Source organism: Callospermophilus lateralis, chromosome 3 (assembly GCF_048772815.1).
Source record: "Callospermophilus lateralis isolate mCalLat2 chromosome 3, mCalLat2.hap1, whole genome shotgun sequence".
NCBI lineage: Eukaryota > Metazoa > Chordata > Mammalia > Rodentia > Sciuridae > Callospermophilus > Callospermophilus lateralis.
Window position 1 is genome coordinate 174,003,153 of NC_135307.1, and position 18,986 is coordinate 174,022,138.

At 48.6% G+C, this 18,986-nt stretch overlaps 1 protein-coding gene across 1 annotated transcript in view; it reads left to right on the plus strand.

Annotated features, from left to right (window-relative positions):
* Hck (HCK proto-oncogene, Src family tyrosine kinase) overlaps positions 1 to 15,076 on the plus strand; it is a 40,510-nt gene extending 25,434 nt beyond the window's left edge. The window contains exons 7-13 of the mRNA XM_076851679.1: positions 1,518 to 1,667; positions 2,363 to 2,515; positions 3,805 to 3,984; positions 5,316 to 5,392; positions 9,258 to 9,411; positions 12,510 to 12,641; positions 14,698 to 15,076. Coding sequence (XP_076707794.1) covers positions 1,518 to 1,667; positions 2,363 to 2,515; positions 3,805 to 3,984; positions 5,316 to 5,392; positions 9,258 to 9,411; positions 12,510 to 12,641; positions 14,698 to 14,900 — 1,049 coding nt within the window. The 3' untranslated portion in view covers positions 14,901 to 15,076. The remainder of the gene's footprint in view (positions 1 to 1,517; positions 1,668 to 2,362; positions 2,516 to 3,804; positions 3,985 to 5,315; positions 5,393 to 9,257; positions 9,412 to 12,509; positions 12,642 to 14,697) is intronic.
* Positions 15,077 to 18,986: the final 3,910 nt, after the last annotated feature.

An 18,986-nucleotide genomic window follows, 5' to 3' on the forward strand; every position in this document is an offset into this window, starting at 1 on the left:
TCTGGGCCCCAATCTCCTCATCTATAAATCAAGGCTGGTAATATTATAAAACCTCTACCTCATGGGGGTTATTCATTATTGTAAATAATGTCATCAAAATAATTATAATTCATTATAATACATATTATTCCTTTGCATTCATTGTTCTTTTGTGCAGGGTGCTTAGAACAGCTCCTGGCATATACGGTCATCAGTTAGTCATTCAACAGTTTAGCTGGGCTGGGCTCAGTGGCAGGTGCCTGCCTTAGCATGCACAAGGCACTGGTTCCGATCCCCAACACCTCCAAAAATAAAGATGGATCCGAAACAAACTTCCCCCAACCCTGTGAGGAAGGTGGAAGACGTGCCAAGGGCACCAGCTTGCAGATGGCGGGCCGTGCTCATGGACTCGGAGACGTGTGTTTCTGGTCCAGGTGGTCACAGTGCAGCAGGTTCCATGTTGCTGTCCCAGGCTCAGTGGCTCAGACCTCGCAAACTTGTTACAGTTCCCGGGGTCAGAAGTCTGACCTCACGGGATTCAGGACGCGGCGTCAGCAGGCTGGTCCCTCAGAGGCTCTCCCTGCCTGGCTCTGGAAGCCACCAGCATTCCCTGGTTCTTGGCCCTTGTTATTTCCACCTTCACACCTCCTGCTGCTGACCTTGACCTTCTCGCCCCCCACTGCTCGGCACCTGTGCTTACCCTGGGGCTCCCTGGATAGTCCAAGATAATGGCCCTCCTCCAGATCCTGAGTTTAAGTCCCCTTTACCATGTAAGGTGGCCCATTCCCAGGTTCCAGGTGTGAACATCTTGGGAACCCCTGCTCAGCCTAGCCTGCCACGGCGTAGTCACATGTCAGTAATCGGATCTTCTGTGTGATTTGTCCTTTTATTTGTTTGTCTCTGCATAGTCTGGCCTGTTGTTTTTTGGTTTTTTTGGTACCAGGGATTGAATCCAGGGGCGCTTAACCACCGAGCCACACCCCCAGCCGTTTTAATATTTTATTTAGAGTCAGGGTCTCACTGAGTTGCTTATGGCCTTGCTAAGTTGCTGAGACTGGCTTTGAACTCACGATCCTCCTGCCTCAGCCTCCCGAGCTGCTGGGTTTCCTGGGGTGCACTACTTGACTTTTTGTTTCATAGATTGATGTAAGTGGTAGATAAATACCATAAATACTGAGGGTGATGATGACAGGGACCATTTACAGAGTGTTTGTTCTGAGTACTTTACAAGTATCACTTCTTTTGATGGCCAGGCAATGCGATGAGGGAGGGAGGTGTGTTCCCATCTCACAGATGAGGAAACTGAGGCACAGAGAGTCAATACAGTCTCCTCATGCCCAAAGTGTCACAGCTGGACATGGCAGAACCAGGGTGAGAACCTGGAAGCATGATGCCACAGCCCACTCTGCCCTCGTGTGCTCCTGCCCGATGGAGCAGTAGTGGCTTTGTGGAGGTGTCGGGAAAGGGTGTCGGGTGCAGACCGGAGATGGCAGGTCCCGGAGGTGCTGTCCTGAGGGGTTTCTCTCTGACCATCGCAGGGAGCTACTCTCTGTCAGTGCGAGACTACGAGCCCCACCAAGGAGACACGGTGAAGCACTATAAGATCCGGACCCTGGACAACGGGGGCTTCTACATTTCCCCGAGGAGCACCTTCAGCAACCTGCAGGATCTGGTGGCCCACTACAAGAGTGAGTCAGGCCTCGGGCCACAGGTTACCCTGCAGAGCCCACACCCCGCCCTGCAGAGCCCACACCCCTTGGTCTTTAGTTTTCAACATCTTTGTGGTTTTTTCTCGGGGGAAGGGGTACTGGAGATGGAACCCAGGGGCCTCGACCACTGAGCCCCAGCCCTATTTTGTATTTTATTTAGAGTCAGGGTCTCACTGAGTTGCTTAGCTCCTCGCTTTTGCTGAGGCTGGCTTTGAACTGGAGATCCTCCTGCCTCAGCCTCCTGAGCTGCTGGGATGACAGGCGTGCACCACCGAGCCGGCAACACTTCTGTTTTATTTGTTTTGCTTTGTGTTGCTGGGGGTGGAAGCCTGGGCCTCACTCACGCTGGGCAGATGCTCTGCCTCTGAGCTGCACCCCCAGCCTTCAGACGTCCCACCACGATGGGCCTGTCCCCGGAATCCCAACCTCTGGGTGCACTTTCCGGCCCTCCCCAAACAGTTGCTTTGGATTCTCCTGAAGCCTTGGGAGTGTTGGGCAAGCGGGTGGGAGAGGTGTAAAAGTGGCATCCCGCCCTGCTCTGCTCTCTGGGGGACATCCCTGTTGGTGACAGGCAGGTGGGACATCGGCCAGAACACTGCCAGGAGGCCTCTGAGGGGAAGCTCCTGCTGGCTCGGAGCTTGCTGTCCTCGACTGACCAGGGGACTCTATTCCAGAGGGGAAGGACGGGCTCTGCCAGAAGCTGTCAGTGCCCTGTGTGTCCTCCAAGCCCCAGAAGCCGTGGGAGAAAGACGCCTGGGAGATCCCTCGGGAGTCCCTCGAGCTGGAGAAGAAGCTGGGCGCTGGGCAGTTCGGGGAAGTCTGGATGGGTAAGGACCCAGAGTCCACAGCCCCAGAGGGAGGGCCGGAGGGGACAGTGCCTCGGCTTCCAGGAACTCCCCAGCCCAGGGACGGGGATTTGAATAAGAGCCTTAAGGGGCGATTCCTCTGATAGCGAACCAAATGCCCTGCGGTCCACACTGTCCACGAGCTGATCTGCCTCTGACGTCCAGCCTGCTGGGATCGGAGCTTCCCTCGGGGAAGTGGGAGTCCTAGATGAGGAGTCCCCTGGTGGAGACGAGACGGTCTGCCATTTGGGTTCACGGACCCAGAGGCCCCTGGGGATGGTGAAGGGGAACAGTGGGGAACGGAGCTTGGACCTTCCAGGTGAGCTCAGGGCTGGCACCAAGGACAAGCTGTTCTGAGCCCCTGTCCTGTGCCCAGCAGCTCGTCAGACATTGTGTGCAGAAAGGCACATTCCGCGCGCCCCTGCTGTCTTCTGGCCGCGGGGTGGACACGACTCCTGGCCCCACGCCCCACTGTGCAGATTCTCCACCGAGCTCACTCCCGCAGGGGTGCAGCCACCGGGTTCCCCCGGGTACAGTCAGCGGAAGAGCCACACACTTCAAGAACATTTATTGAGCATATTCCAGGCACTGAATCAGAAGAATGAGGCAGAAAGGAAATATGGAGAGGAACGTGGGATGGATCAGAGTAGAGCGGCCCCAGACCCTCCCTCTAGGAGGCCCCAGATCTGCCGGAGCTTCCTGAAGCCCAGGCATAGACGAGACCAAAGCGATCAGGAAATCAACAAGCAGGGTCTGAGTCCCTGGGGTGGGATAGGGGCGGTGCTCAAGGGACTGAGTGACACGCAGGGTGATTCATGAATAGGCAGCAAGAGTAAGTGTGGTAGAGGCCAGGGCTGGAGAGGTGGGCACGCCACATCAGGTGCATAATGAGTCTGCATTTATTTCAAGAACTGTGTTAAGATTGAGGTGAGATGTGTGGTGGGGTGTGGTAACCTAAGTGGTGTTTGGGGATTATTTTTTAATCTTGTGACAGCCCCTCAGAAAGAATGGTTATCATTTCCACTTTGCAGATGAGGAAACCATAGCTCAGAGAGGTTAAGTGACTCGCCCCAGTACACACAGCAGGGAAGCAGCAAACCAGCCTTCTAGCCCATACCTGTCTGAGCCCAAAGCTGTGCCCTCCCTCCCTGTCTAAGGGCTGGGAGGGCAGGAAGGGCTTTCTGGAGGAGGCCGGTCTGTAGTTGGTCTACCAGGGATGGGGGGAGGCCGGTGGGGTCCAACCACCTTCCCTGCTCCGTGTCCCCCTTCAGCCACCTACAACAAGCACACCAAGGTGGCGGTGAAGACGATGAAGCCGGGGAGTATGTCGGTGGAGGCCTTCCTGGCCGAGGCCAACCTGATGAAGACGCTGCAGCATGACAAGCTGGTGAAGCTGCACGCGGTGGTCACCCAGGAGCCCATCTTCATCGTCACGGAGTTCATGGCCAAAGGTGCGCCTGCTGGGGGCCGGGGGCGGGGGTGCTGGCTGCCGCCCATTCTGGGAACCGCAGAGGCGAAGGTGGCTGCACGTCTGGCCAGGAGCTGACAATAAGCACCTAGTGGGCACCAACCAGCCAGCCCTCCTGGATCATGGGGTCACCGTGGGAAAGGGAGAACCTGGGCCACCCGCAGAGGGACGTGGCCGGAATTCCCTGAGCAATGAGGCGAGAGGCACGTGCGTGGGTCCCTGGTGGGCTCACCGTGAGCCTCAGAGACCAGGGTGACTCTTTTCCTCCTCAGCCCCTGTCGCTGGGGACCCCGATGCTGTGGAGAAAAGAGCAGAACAAAATCAGCTGGAGGCCACCCCCACCTTGTGACAATTCAGCATTTCCCAGAGTTGTTTCTTAGGTCGCCATTTCATGACCATTTTCAATCCCTGCCCATTTGGGGATCAACAAAAACTTTAAAAAAAATTTTTTTAATATTTATTTTTTAGTTTTAGGTGGACACAATATCTTTATTTTACTTTTTATGTGGTGCCGAGGATCGAACCTCGCATGCCAGGCGAGCGCACTACCACTTGAGCCCCAGCCCCAGCCCAACAGAAACGTTTTACACAACCCGTTTGTGCTTTGAAATCACAAAACTCCATTTTCTAAATATACAATTATGCCAGTTTGTTTATAACTCGACCCCAGGCGCCTAGGCTCAGGGGGTCGTCTCAGCCAGAGGGCCCCTCTGGCAACCAGAAAGTCCGTTCAGAAAAACTCAAGTTCTAGTCCTCAAACATGAGGCGTGGTAAGCAAGTGCGTTTATGAAATCCAGGCCCTGGCTGAGGCTGGGGCTCAGTGGTAGGGCGCCTGCCCAGGTGTGCAAGACCCTGGGTTCAGTCACAAGTACCGCAAATAAAAACATCAGCCCATTGCTGTGGCCAGACATGGTGTGAGCACCTCTAGTCCCAGCTGCTCAAGAGGCTGGGGCAGGAAGAGCACTCAGCCCAGGAATTCCAAACCAGTCTGGGCAACAGAGTGAGTCCCAGTCTCAAAAAAAAAAAAAAAAGCAGGGTGTGGTAGCGCACGCGCCTATAATCCCAGCGACTGAGGCAGGAGGATTGTGAGTTCAAAGCCAGCCTCAGCTAAAGTGAGGCGCCAAGCAACTCAGTGAGACCCTGTGTCTAAATAAAATTCAAAATAGGGCTGGGGAGTTGGCTCAGGGATTGAGTGCCCCTGAGTTCCATCCCTGGTACCTCCACCAAAAAAAAAAAATCCATTTTAATAAAAAAATTTTAACCATCCACTAAATAGTAAGAATAGTAAATGTCTCTCTTCCCTCCCCAACGCAGGAAGCCTGCTGGACTTTTTGAAAAGTGGAGAAGGCAGCAAGCAGCCCTTGCCAAAACTCATCGACTTCTCAGCCCAGGTAAGAGCCTCATGGTGAGGCTGTGAGGAAAGGGACAGGAATACAGTTATTGATTCAAGTAGTTATTGAACACATACTGTGGTCAGAGCGTGAACAAAACGCAATGGTTAGCAACTGTGGTGGCGCGCGCCTGGAATCCCAGTGGCTCAGGAGGCTGGGGCAGGAGGATCTCGAATTCAAAGCCAGCCTCAACAACTTAGTAAGGCCCTAAGCAACTCAGTGAGACCCTGGCTCTAAATAAAATATATTTCTTAAAAGGCTAGAGATTTGGCTCAGTGCTTAAGCACCCCTGAGTTCAATCCCTGATACAAAAATAAATCAATAAATAAAGTAATAGTTATTAACTGCCCAGTATAAAAAAAAATCCACCTTTGGGAGCTGGGGTTGCGGCTCAGTGGTAGAGTGCTCACCTCGCATGTGGAAGGCACTGGGTTCGATCCTGAGCACCGCGTAAAAATAAATAAACAAAATAAAGGTATGTGTGCATCTTCCCCAGCCTGGGTGTTTGTCACTTCTACCTTGTCCCATGGTCTTTGCTATCTGTGGGAAAACCAGGAGGACAGGGGGCTGGGGGATTGCACAGCCAAGCAGTCAGCCTGGTCCAGGAGCAATCAGAGAGGGCTTCCCAGAGGAAGCAGCCTCTAGGCTGTTGTGAAAGACAAGTTCTACGGAGGCTGTGGAAGGGCAGGGTGTTCTAGACAGAGGAAACAAAGGCCCAAAGGTGAAACAAAGGAGCAGCTGGACCTGGGGCTGGGCTTTCTGGAGACTCCCCAGGGCAGAATCATTTGCATATGCAAATATCAAGGACCCCAAGTGCACTGACAAGGTCTAACAAAAGGCTCTGTTTTCAGAGCCTGGAAACCAAGGGTATATGGAAATCGAGGCCTGGTATTTTCACTGGGATGCCCTTAACATCTGGGAAACAATAGTTGGTCTGTTGCTAAATTATAACCATCAAGTAGCAGAAACCTTGCTGGGTAGGGCACAGACTGGCAAAAGCCACTCTCCCTGTTTCACAGATGGGAAAACAAAGCAAAGTGGGAAAGAGGTTCTAGGCCTCAGTACATCCAGAAGCAGAGGTGACTCTGAGCCCAGGGACAGGAAAGAGCCTTCCTGGGGACCTGGTTTTTACCTCCAGGCCTAGAGAAGCAGACGCTGCAGCAGGAGGGTGCCCAGTCCCGTTACCAACTGGCTGTTGAACTAGGAACGACTCTGGGTCTCAGTTTTCCCTTTGTCCAATAAGGGAATTGGACCACAACGGTGGTTGCCAAGTTTGATGACATTGTTCAGCCACAGCTCTGTTCGTGGGATGAAGTTTTGTTTGGTTTGGTTTGGTACCAGAGATGGAACCCAGGGGCACCTTACCGCTGAGCCACATCCCCAGCCCTTTTAATTTTTCCTTTAGAGACAGGGTCTTGCTAAGTTGCTTAGGACCTCACTGAGTTGCTGAGGTTGGCTCTAAATCTGTGATCCTCCTGCCTCAGCTTCCTGAGTGGCTGGGATTACAGATGTACGCCACTGCACCCAGCGTAGTCAAATGAAGTCCTATACAGTAGTTAAATATATAAAATTATAAGGCAAAAGAGCACTGCTCTGGTGGAAGCAAGCAGGGAGGAGCCTCATATGTGGCCCTTCTTTCCTCCCCTGAGCCCCAGACAACCTGGAGGTATCTGTAGGATTCAGCTTGAAGAGCCCCAGGCTAGCATCTCCTTTCCAATTGGTCCAGCTCCGATTCTGTGACTCCCTGATGCTCTTGGAAGCAAACCCAAGTTCCAGTGCCTTGAAGAAAATATCTGTAAGCAAATGGGCTTAGGGTTTTGCATTGATCCCCCTGATCCCATCTCTGCCTGTGCAGCTTTGAGCAAGGTGCTTAACCTCTCTGAGAACTGGAAGCATGGATATCCACGGTCAAAGAGAATAGTCTATGGCAGACACGATCCTATGCCCTTGAATGTAGGCTTGGAGAATTAACCTTCACATGACCTCCTGGAGGCAGGGACTGTTATTGTCTCCCTTTATAGAAAAGTGAGGCAGAAGAATGAAGTGATGTCAGCCAGTGGGTACTAAAAAATGGAGACTACCAGCCTTTTGACTGTACCATAGAAAGTACTAGGCCGAAAGGTCAGGTGGAGTCGATGAGGAGGACTCTGAGCCTGCCTAATACCTGCCATTAGCCTAATAACTCTTGCTGATGGTTCGTCTTCTTAGAAATTCCCCCATTCCCCATTCCCCACACCTCCCACTCCAAAGAAAATCAGAAACCCTCAAGTTTTTGTTCCCAAATCCAGACCTCAGTTCCCGCTGCCTCAGGTGCCCCCTGCTGTCCACGCCCTGCAAGTGCACCACCCGCTCACCTCAGCCCTTGAGCCCCTGGCCTGGCCTTGGTCTGTCTGGTCAGACCCTCCACCCTCTACCTTCCCAAAGGGCCTCATGGAATTGTACTCATGCAGCCCTCCAGAACTCCGGCTTTCTAGGGTTATTTAGAGGCAGTATATTTTAGGGGCAGTAGATTAGGATTCTTTAACCTGGGTTTGAGGCTGACAGTATTTTCCTGATCATGGTGATTCCCAGCTTGAAGGGACCAGAGGCCAGTTTGTAAATTGTGTTATTTCCTGGGTACCTAAGGATTAACCTTAAGCATTTTCTATCCAAACTCTTAGAAGAAAAATGTCTCTAAGACACAAACATGTGTGTCTTAGGCTTCCTGGGCACCTACTGTGAATGCACCCTGCACATGGTCTGTTATTCACTGGGCAGCTACAACAGCCTAAAAATCTGCATCAAGGTGGGTGCGGTGGTGCAGGCCTATAATCCCAGTGCTCAGGAGACTGAGGCAGAAGGATGGCGAGTTCAAAGCCAGCTTCAGCGATTTAGTGAGGCCCTAAACGATTTAGCGAGACCCTGTCTCAAAATGAAATTTGAAAGGGCTGGGGATGTGGCTCAGTGGTTAAGTGCTCCTGGGTTCAATCTATGATACAAAAAAAAAAAAAATGTGCGTCAAATCATGCACACTATATTGGCCAAATCATATTGTTACGGTGTGTATGTGCTAATATGTAACGACAGATCCTGTCATTATCTACAACTATAATACACCAATTTAAAAAAATGAAAAAAAATCACGCACACTGCTGCTCAAAGTCTAAATATCTCCCTTCGCCATCAGAATAAAATCCAACTTCCTCTCTTGGACTGCAAGGTGGTCTCCCTTTCAACTTCAGTTCTCCGAATCTTTGGCTCATCCTCCCTGGCCTCTGTGCTCTTCCACTGTTCCACGAACACCCAGCTCATCCCTGCCTCCAGGCCTTTGCACCTGGTATTTCTGCCTAGAATATTCTTATTTGACACACTATTTATTATTGTCATCATTCTGATCTTTACTGAAAATTCACCTCCTCCAACCAACTTTCCTGACCACTCAACAAGCCCTCAATATTTCCTATCCTATGACCCTGTCTTCTGTGTCCCTTCTGTACTTATCACCATCGTCAGGAGCTTTGCCCAACTCACCGTCTGGCACCCATAAGACACTCTGTAGATTGTTGTTGAATGAATAAATGAGTCTTCTCCTGGAGAAATCTAATTGCATTGCTTTTTCCTTGAGGACACTTCAAAGTGCTCTCTGGAAGTTTTGTGATTCTAGAGAAATCCCCCAAATTGAGCAGGCCTTAAGGACCCCCCAGCCTGGGTGGATACGCAGAGAAATGCCAGTCTGAGCCCAGAACCCTTCTGATAAGAGGAGGGGCTGGTGCAGATGTTCTTCACTTTTCTCCCACTTGGTCAGTCCCCCCCGCTCTGGTTTAGGGGGAGAACCTCTTGGGCTGGGTCAGATCCAAGGGTGAGAGTATCTCCATTTCGGATGCAGATTGCAGAAGGCATGGCCTTCATCGAGCAGAGAAACTACATCCATCGGGACCTCCGAGCCGCCAACATCCTGGTCTCTGCTTCCCTGGTGTGTAAGATTGCTGACTTTGGCCTGGCACGGATCATCGAGGACAACGAGTACACGGCTCGGGAAGGTAGGGAATGCCACCTGCAGCCCCAGGTGTACTCTCCGATGGGCTGTGAGTGAGTGCCAAGAGGAGATGCCTGCGAGAGTGACAGCAAAGGGCAAATGTCCATATACCCAATATTACCTCTGTGTTACGAAGCTGGTGAGGTCTTTCTAGTGTCTTGGACTTGAATCTCTCCCAGTGACTTCGAGAGGGAAATTTCAGAGCAGATTGAGAAGCACTGATCAGTTCTAGACTTAGTGAGGCAAGTACATGTTGAAGTTCAGGGTTAAGAGCAACTTGATGGCTGGGTATAGTGGTGCATGCCTATAATCCCAGCAGCTTGGGAGGCTGAGGCAAGAGAACTCCTAATTCAAAGCCAGCCCCAGCAACTTAGCAAGGCCCTAAGAAACATAGAGAGATCCTGTCTATAAAAAAAAGGACTGAGGATGTGGCTCAGTGGGAAAACACCCCTGGGTTCAATTCCTGGTACCAAACCAAACCAAACCAAACCAAAGGCAACTTTATGCACAATAGACAAAAACTGGAAGTCTCCCAATGTCCATGAACAGTAGGATGGACACATAAGTTGTGAAATATTCACATAATATAATACCAGGCAGCAATGCAAAGCACATTCCAACGCCACAGGCAACCAAATGGATGATTCTTACAGAACAATATCGAATTGAAATAAATCAGACCCAAAAAAAGTGTTGATGCTGAATGCTTCTGTCCATATGAAATAAAAAATAAATAAATAAAAAGAAACTCATAATAAAAGTTCATAGCAGCATTATCATAGTTGCCAAAAATGGAAACAGCCTTAATTAATGTTGATCAACTGATTAACAGATAAACAAAATGTGGCCTGTTCATTCAATGGAATGTTATTTGACCATACAGTGGAATGAAGGATTGGAAGATGCTGCAATATAGATGAACCTTGGAAACAACATATTAAGTGAAAGCCAGGCACACAGATACATCTCATATGAAATGTCCAGAACAGGTGCAGTCTTAAACACAGAAAGTGACTTTGTGGCTGCCTAGGGCTGGGGTGGAGAGTTGGGAAAAAATGAGGAATGAGTACTATGGAATTTCAGGGGGAGTGTGATGAAAATATTCTAAAAGTGAATGTTCTAAAAGTTATTAAACTGAATACTTTAAATGCATGGATGCTGTGGTCTGCGAATTGTATGTCAATAAAGCTGTTAAAGAAACGGTTTAGGAGGCTGAGGCAGGAGGATCATGAGTTCAAAGCCAGCCTCAGCAACTTAGTGAGGCCTTAAGCAACTCAGCAAGATCTTGTTTCTAAATAAAATATAAGAAAGTGCTGAGGATGTGGCTCAGTGGTTAAGCGCCCCTGGGTTCTATCCCAGGTGCCAAAAAAAAAAAAAAAAAAATGTTAAAAAAAAAAACAGGCAAAATTCATTTCTAGTAATAGAGGTCAGAATAGCAGATACCTGGAGTAAGGAAGTAGTGATTAGGAAGGAGCAGGGGAGCCTTCTAATGCTTAAAGAGTTCTATACCCTAATCTGATGGTGATTACAAAGGTGTGTATTTATTATATGCATGTATAATAATAGTATAATAATAATATTTATATAATAATATTATTATAATAATATTTATATAATATATAAATATATCATATATAATAATATGTTATATATAATAATATTTATATATAAGTGAAATGCATTTATGTATAAATATGCATTATATGTAAAAATGCATTTATATGCATATAAATGCATCAAGTTGTACCTTAGAGTTTGTACGCTTTAATCTTATGTTTGTTATGACTCAATAAAAATGTTTAAACCAGTCAGGCGTGGTGATACACGCCTGTAATCTCAGCAGATCTGGAGGCTGAGGCAGAAGGATAGCCAGTCCAAAGCCAGCCTCAGTAACTTAATGAGACCCTGTCTCAAAATAAAAAAAACAAATGAAAAGGGCTGGGGATTTTGCTCAGTGGTTAAGCACTCCAATACTAAAAAATAAAAAATTAAATTAAAAAGTTAAATTTTATTTTTAAAAAAAGAAAAGTAGAATGTATAATTTCTAAACCAGGAGAGGATAAGCAGGAAATAAAAACTCTCTAGATCTAAAGGAAGAAAGGGAAAGAGAAACACACACGCGCGCGCGCGCGCACACAGAGCAGTTTCTTTTTTTCTTTTTTTTTAAATATTTTTTTAGTAGTAGATGGACACAATACCTTTATTTTATTTATTTACTTTTTATGTGATGCTGAGGATTGAAACCAGTGCCTCCTACGTACGAGGCAAGTGCTCTACCACTGAGCTACAGTCCCAGCCCCAAGAGCATTCTCAATCCTCAGTCATAATGCTGGTCTCATCAGATCCAAAGAACATGCAGATGGCTCCCAATTTGTGATGGTTCAACTTATGATTTTTAACTTTGCAATGGGGCAAAAGCAATCCACATCCAGCAGAAGCATGCTTTGAATTCTGATCCCTTCTCCAGACTAGTGATCTGCAGGAGGGCCCTCTCTCACCACGCTGGGCTGCGGCGCTGAGCCACTGAGCCCGGGGAACAACCGAGCCTCTGCCGTGTGCCCACACGACTGAGCTAAGATGGTCAGGAGGTGGGGTAGATTCAATGCACTTTTATTATGGGATTTCCACCTTCAGGATGGCTTTATCAGGGTGTAAGCTCATCCTGAGTCAGAAGCATCTGCATCCTCCACACCTAACTTAGTTAAAAGAAACGCTAACGAGAGGCTGACTGAGCCCTCCCAGGGCAGGTGGAAGGAAGTGGGGAGCAGGGACGAGATACCCTGTGACCTCAGAGACTTGAGCCAATGTCCTCCCCTCCCCCATTTCCAGGGCTGAGGGGACCATGGCCCCCTGAAGTCTCTGTCCCCACATTCGGTGCCCTCTAGGACTCCATTCTTCTGAGCTATAGTTCACTGAGATATCATTTGAATCAACAAGGTGCCCACTCTCCTTTGCCATCTATCCTGCAGATGGATGTCCCCTGCTTCCACAGCCCTGCCGGGAGCAGCTATTGCCCTGTCCTGTTTGTTCCCTCGCCCTAGCAGAGACTCAGCCCCAGCTGCTCTCCAGAGGCCCCTGACTCTGCTCTGTCCACCCCTGCAGGGGCCAAGTTCCCCATCAAGTGGACAGCTCCTGAGGCCATCAACTTCGGCTCCTTCACCATCAAGTCAGACGTCTGGTCCTTTGGAATCCTACTGATGGAAATTGTCACCTATGGCCGGATCCCTTACCCAGGTAGGGAAGGGGGCAGCGGCTTGGCACCTGGCCAGGCACTGGGTCCATCTCACTGGCATATTCATTCACAGCCCTTGATCCTCACCCTCCACCTTCCCTTGCCTTTCCCATCTCTGCTAAAGCACCACCATCTGCCCAATTTCCTAAGCTTGCAGTCTAGGGGCTTCCTCGGCCCTCTCCTCTCTCACCCCTTATCATATCCAAGCAGTCACAGGGTCCTGGCCATTCAACCAGAAACACGTCGCACGTCTGCCCACCACCGTGGCCTCCCAATCTGTCCATCCTGCTGTTTCTCCCCTCTCCCGCCTATAGGCCGTTCTTCATCTGTGGCCAAAAAGATTTCTCTAAACTGCAAATCAGATCTCGTGCTTTCTCCACCCCTAATTCTTTAACGGTCTCCAATTATAATTAACACAAACCCTCCTAACGCCCCACCTGGCCATCAGGCGCCACATGATCTGACCTCTGCCTCCCTCTCCAGCTTCCTGCTGTCCCCCACCCCCAGTCATCTAAAGTATAGCATGTCTCCCCTGTGATTTCCTTTCATAATATTCTATGCTATATTCATTCATGGCGTCCATCCTAATTGATAACCAGGTATTTGTTTAATATTTTCTCCATCAGATTCTGAGACCACAAGGCCAGAAATCATGGCTGTATTCCTTACCAGTGACTCCAGTGCCCACCTCTGTGCTTGACCTATAGTGGGCTTAGTAATGACTTGTCAAATGGATCAATATATCCCCCTGTCTAAGAACAGTGCCCAACACTCGATATACAAAGATGAATACCGAGTAGATTGCATGTAGATTGTATTTAGATGCATGTAGATTGCCTGGGACTCAGGGAATACTTGGGGTGTCTGTAGCTAGAACACTGGGGAGGATCAAGATGGATATAAAGAGTCCCTGACTTTTTACACATACAGCACTGAATTTAAATCCTATCCCCATCAACTAAGACAAACTAATGGAATGATGCTACTTTTCAAAAGAAGAAAAGATAACTTGCCAATGGGGAGAGGTCAGGGAAGGAGAATAGAGAATTCCCTGGCTTTAATGGGACAGTAGAAATTCAAGAGTTGTTTTAGCCTTGTTAAATCGGAGGTGACATATAGACATCCAAGTAAAGATGTCTAAGGGAGCCCTTGAATCCATGAGTTTAAAGTTCAAGATTGAGAGTATAAAATTGGGAGCCGGTACAGTGGTGCACACTTGTAATCCCAGCAGCTCCAGAGGCTGAGGCAGGAGGATTGCAAGTTTGAGGCCAACCTCAGCAACTTACCAAGATCCTGCCTCAAAATTAAAAAATAAAAAGGGCTGAGGATGTAACAGTGATAAAGTACACCTGGGTTCAATCCCCAGTACCAAAATAAATAAATAAAATCAAGGATCACAGGCATTTAACAGTTGTTCTAATACGTAACTAATATAAACCTAAGTTGAACAAGGAAAATCGTCCCACTCACAAGATGACCTGGAATCTGGCCATCTGACTTTTGTTTTGTGAGAACACTAGTAATCCAGGCAATGGGTTATAGAGCCCTATAACCATTTGAATGTACTAGGCAGCACATAACAAAAATAATAGACAAAGTGTTTCTGAAACAAGAGGCAAGTCATTATTCCCCATCAAAAGAAGTCAGGCCGTGGTGGCTGGTTAGTTCAGCAGCTGAACAGCTGTCAGGACGCTGAGTTAGTTGATGGTGTTCCCCATGTGGGTAAGTTCGTTGCTACAACTCCAAGTATTGTGTCATCTCCCAGTGTCCAAAGGAAGAAAGGAAGGGGTGTGCGCCATGCCTCGCTCAATCAGGAAGGAGACATCTCCTGGAAATCTCCCAATGGACGTCCCCCTCAGCTCCCCTTGTCCTTTCCTGGGTCCCAGGCCCTAGCCACAAGGAAAGCTGGCAAAGAGAGCGTCTGGCTTTCTCAGTGGGAGGGGCTCAGCCTGCAAGGGGAGATGGGGAGCCGTGGTTGTTGGGGTGGCCACAGTATCTGTCCACCCTGGGCTCCCACTTCCCAATCCCTGCCTTTCTAATTCCGCGGCTCCTTCCCAGGAATGTCAAACCCAGAGGTGATCAGGGCGCTGGAGCACGGGTACCGGATGCCTCGACCCGAGCACTGCCCTGAGGAGCTCTACAACATCATGACCCGCTGCTGGAAAAACCGCCCCGAGGAGCGGCCCACCTTTGAATATATCCAGAGTGTGCTGGATGATTTCTACACGGCCACGGAGAGCCAGTACCAACAACAGCCTTGATGGGCAGGACCAGCCGGGGCCAGGAGGTGCCCAGGAGGTGTCTCCAACACCAGCCACCGGAGCCCACTCATCCTTCCCATTCCCAGACACCCACCCTCACTGCAGCCACAGTCTCCTCATCTGCCAAGTGGATGGGTGGACTGGACAGTCTCTTTTTGACTCTACCAATCCACACTGTGCCATTCTCAGGAGTCTCCCCAGTTGATATTTCTATTGCCTGGGATGATTGAATTCCAATTACAGCTGTGATTTAGAAATGTTTAAAATTATGAAATAAGTATTTAAATAAAAGCTATTGAATAAAAGATATGAATGCCAAGGGCTTTACCGGAAGTTCTGCCCTCCTGTCCTTCCAGTTCCAGAATACCTATTTGCTGTGTTGCTGCTGGCGGAAGGATGTTCCTAGAGAGCAGAGGTGTAAAGAAAAGTGACATTCAATGCTCAAAGTTTTCCAACTGCCCTAAAACAATTGCTGGCTGTATTAGTTTCTTATTGCTGCTGTATCAAGTACGGTGACTTCAAACAATGCAAATTTATTATCTATGGTTCCAGAAATCAGAGTTTGAAATGGGTTGTCAGGGCTGCCTTCCTTCTGGAGGACCCAGGGGGAGAATTATTTCCTTGTCTTTTCTGGCTTCTACAGGCCACACCCGCCTTGGCTCATGGTTGCCTCTGTACATCATTACGAACTCTGTTTCCACCATCGCTTCCCCTATTCCAATTCTGAGTCTCCCGTTTCCCTCTTCAACTTGTAAGGATCCCTGGAATCACACTGGACTTGCCCCAAAAATACAGAACACTTTTTCCATCTCAAGATCCTTAATCGTATTTGGAAAGTCCCTTTTGCTGTGTAAGTAAGGTAACGTTTTCACTGTTTCTGGGGGTTAGGTCATGAACATCCTTGAGAGGCCATTATTCTGCCTATCACACTGGCGTCCAGATGCTGGATGAGTGTTGCCTAGGACCAGGTTGTGCCAGTCGCTAAGAATGATTTCTCACAATCAGGACTTGACTGTCCTGCCAAGCCACGCTGCTAGCTGAGCTGGTTGGTCTAGATCTCCTCCAGGGTGGGTGCTGCCTGAAGCCCTGCCAGCTCCTATGGCCACATGGCCATCATGAGTGTTAAGATGGTATTCATTGTTGCAGGAATACTGGAGTCTAGAAATGGGGCAGCTGAGAGGTACCTCGTACCGTGCTTGGAAAGCTCTCAATGGGCTGGGGAGGGAGACTTAACAGGAAGCAGAGGAGATAAGAAAACAGTGGGTGCTTCCCACATGTGAAAAACTGAATATTTCTGGCAGTTAGCTTTTTTGTTTTTTTGGGTGGGGGGAGGTTACCGGGGTTTGAACTCAGAGGCACTTGACCACTGAGTCACATCCCCAGCCCTATTTTGTATTTTATTTAGAGACAGGGTCTCACTGAGTTGCTTAGTGACTCGCTTTTGCTGAGGCTGGAACTCGGGATCCTCCTGCCTCAACCTCCAGAGCCCCTGCAGTTATAGGCGTGCGCCACTGTGCCCGGCATGGCAGTTAGCTTTGGACATGGGGGAAAGATAAGAAGATAATGGGATAGGGCACGATGACACTTTTCAATATTATTGCATCCCCTAAAGGATCTGTATCTCAGCACCCTGGTTATGGTTTGGTCCCTCATAAGGTGATATGTTGAAGGTTTGGTGTATAAAGCAACAATGTTCAGGGTCAGAACATTAGGAGGGGGGTGACTGGATCACAAAGACTCTGATCTCATGAATGGATTTATCCATTTATGGATTCATAGCTTACCAGGCTACAGAAAGGTGGCAGAAATGTTAGGAGGGCCGGCCAAGTTGGAGGAAGTAGGCCTTTGGGTGCATGACCTTGAAAGGTATATGGAAATCCCAGCTTCTCTGTCTCTTCCCTCTCTCTGCTTCCTGATCATGTACAGCACAGTTTCTTTTGTCCTGTGCTTCCACTATGATGTTCTGCCTCCCACAGGACTAAAGTGACAGGGCTAAGTGACCATGAATTGAAACCTCTGAAACTATGAGCCAAGATAACTCTTGCCCTGTTTTAAGATGATTTTCTAAGGTATACTGTCACAGGAATGGAAAGCTAACCAAAACAAACCCCCAAGGTCACACAGAAATCTATATCTGTTGAATCTACTGTGCACCTGTCAGCGGTACTAACCTTAAGAACTAGGTATAAAGGGTGGGAGTGGTGGCACACGCCTGTTATCCCAGGGGCTCAGGAGGATCACAAGGTCAAAGTCAGCCTCATCAAATTAGCGAGACCCTGTCTCAAAATAACAAATAAAAATAGGCTAGGATGTGGCTCAGTGGTTAAGTATCCCTGGGTTCAATCCCTGGTACCAAAAAAAAAAAAAAAAAAAAAAGACTGGGTATAAGAAAAACAGTGGAGAATTAAGCTAGCTAAAGCAAACACTTTGGGTTTTTTCCTAGACATTTTTTTTTTTTAAGAGAGAGAGAGAGAGAGAATTTTTTACTATTTTTTTTCAGTTTTTGGTGGACACAACATCTTTATTTTATGTGGTGCTGAGGAACGAACCCAGCGCCCCTTGCATGCCAGGTGAGCGCGCTACCGCTTGAGCCACATCCCCAGCCCCAACATGTTTTAACTTATATATGTCTAGGAAAAAAATCAGAAGTGTCCAAAGTGTCTGTTTTTCCTGTTTTCACACCACAATCAACACAGATTTCTGAGACTCTAAAAGGTGTGGGATTTCCCCCCACCATCCAGGAAACAGTTCTGCCATAATGGACACTAAGGGGTGACCTCTAATCCAATTCGGTTTATAGCCCTATTCACTCAGAAAGCATCAGATCCCACAGGTTGAGGGTCTAGTCCCCAACACTGCCCCTGACATCTGACCTCAGATGTCAGTCACAACCTCAGCTGTTTCATCTGTGTTTCTGACCAACTGTTACAAGTCAGGGTTCTCACAAACCCCTCCTTGGGTTCAATACATCGATTCAAGTGGCTCAGAGAACTCAGGGAAGCACTTAGGTTTTAATGGTTTATCATAAAGGACATTATATAGGATACACAGGAAATGAGGCAGAGGGTGAGGTGTGGGGGAAGATGCATGACGTGTCCATGTCCTGTCCAGACCTGCCACCCTCTGGAAATCTCCAAGTGTTCCGCTGTCCAGGAGCTCTCTGAACCCTGTCCTTTGGGGGTTTTATGAGCGCTTTATTGCATAGGCATTTTGCTGACAGACTGGGTGGGGAACCCAGCAAGGTCCATGTATTTAGATTTTTTTTTTCCTGCCTCTCTCTGTGGCTGTCCTTCCTCCAGGGTTGGGGGCAGGACCCAGCTGCAGTAAGGAGGGGTCTTATCACCTACTACAGAACAAGAGGAGGTCAGAGAATTTCTGTACGGCTAACTCTTAGACAAAAAGGCAAGGGAAGATTAGTTTCTGGGACCCACCTTAGAGAAAGTTCCGTTTTATGGTCCGCCTTGTGGAGGGAGTCATGAGCCAGGAACCATGGAAGAAACCCAAAATAAATACAGCATAATATCATAACCTGCCTAGTTGGTCATTTCATTTTTCTCTTGCTTTTTGGTTTGGGTGGTGGCTTGGGTATTGTCGTGAGGAACAAAAGGTGTGACTTATGCAGTCCAAGGGGAGAAATAAAGAATGTCCACGCACTTCTGCCCTAATCAATGCTTTATTCACTCAGACCACTCAATACAATTTCACTCTACGTTCTTAATCAAGAAAATGACAATCCTCAATGCTGGGCACCGCAACCGACATCATCAATTCACAGCAAACAATTCTAGATTGATTCTAAGCACTGCAAACACGCTTAATCATGACAGGCTCACGACAGACATTCCCTCTGCATGCTAAGCTCAAGTGTCAGATCAGAAGTCTCAAGCCTTAGGCTCTCGGTCCAGCAGATGCCCACTCAGAAGGCGGTGATCAGGTCAGGACCCAAGGCAGGCTTCTCCTGGGGTGGAGGTGACGGCTGGCTGGGGAGGCAGTCCTAGGGAGAAGCTGCGGCTCTCACCAGGGTCAAGAAGTGGCTGTGGAGTTTGAGGGCGGTGAGAACAATGCAGAGGGTCAGCTAGTGATGAA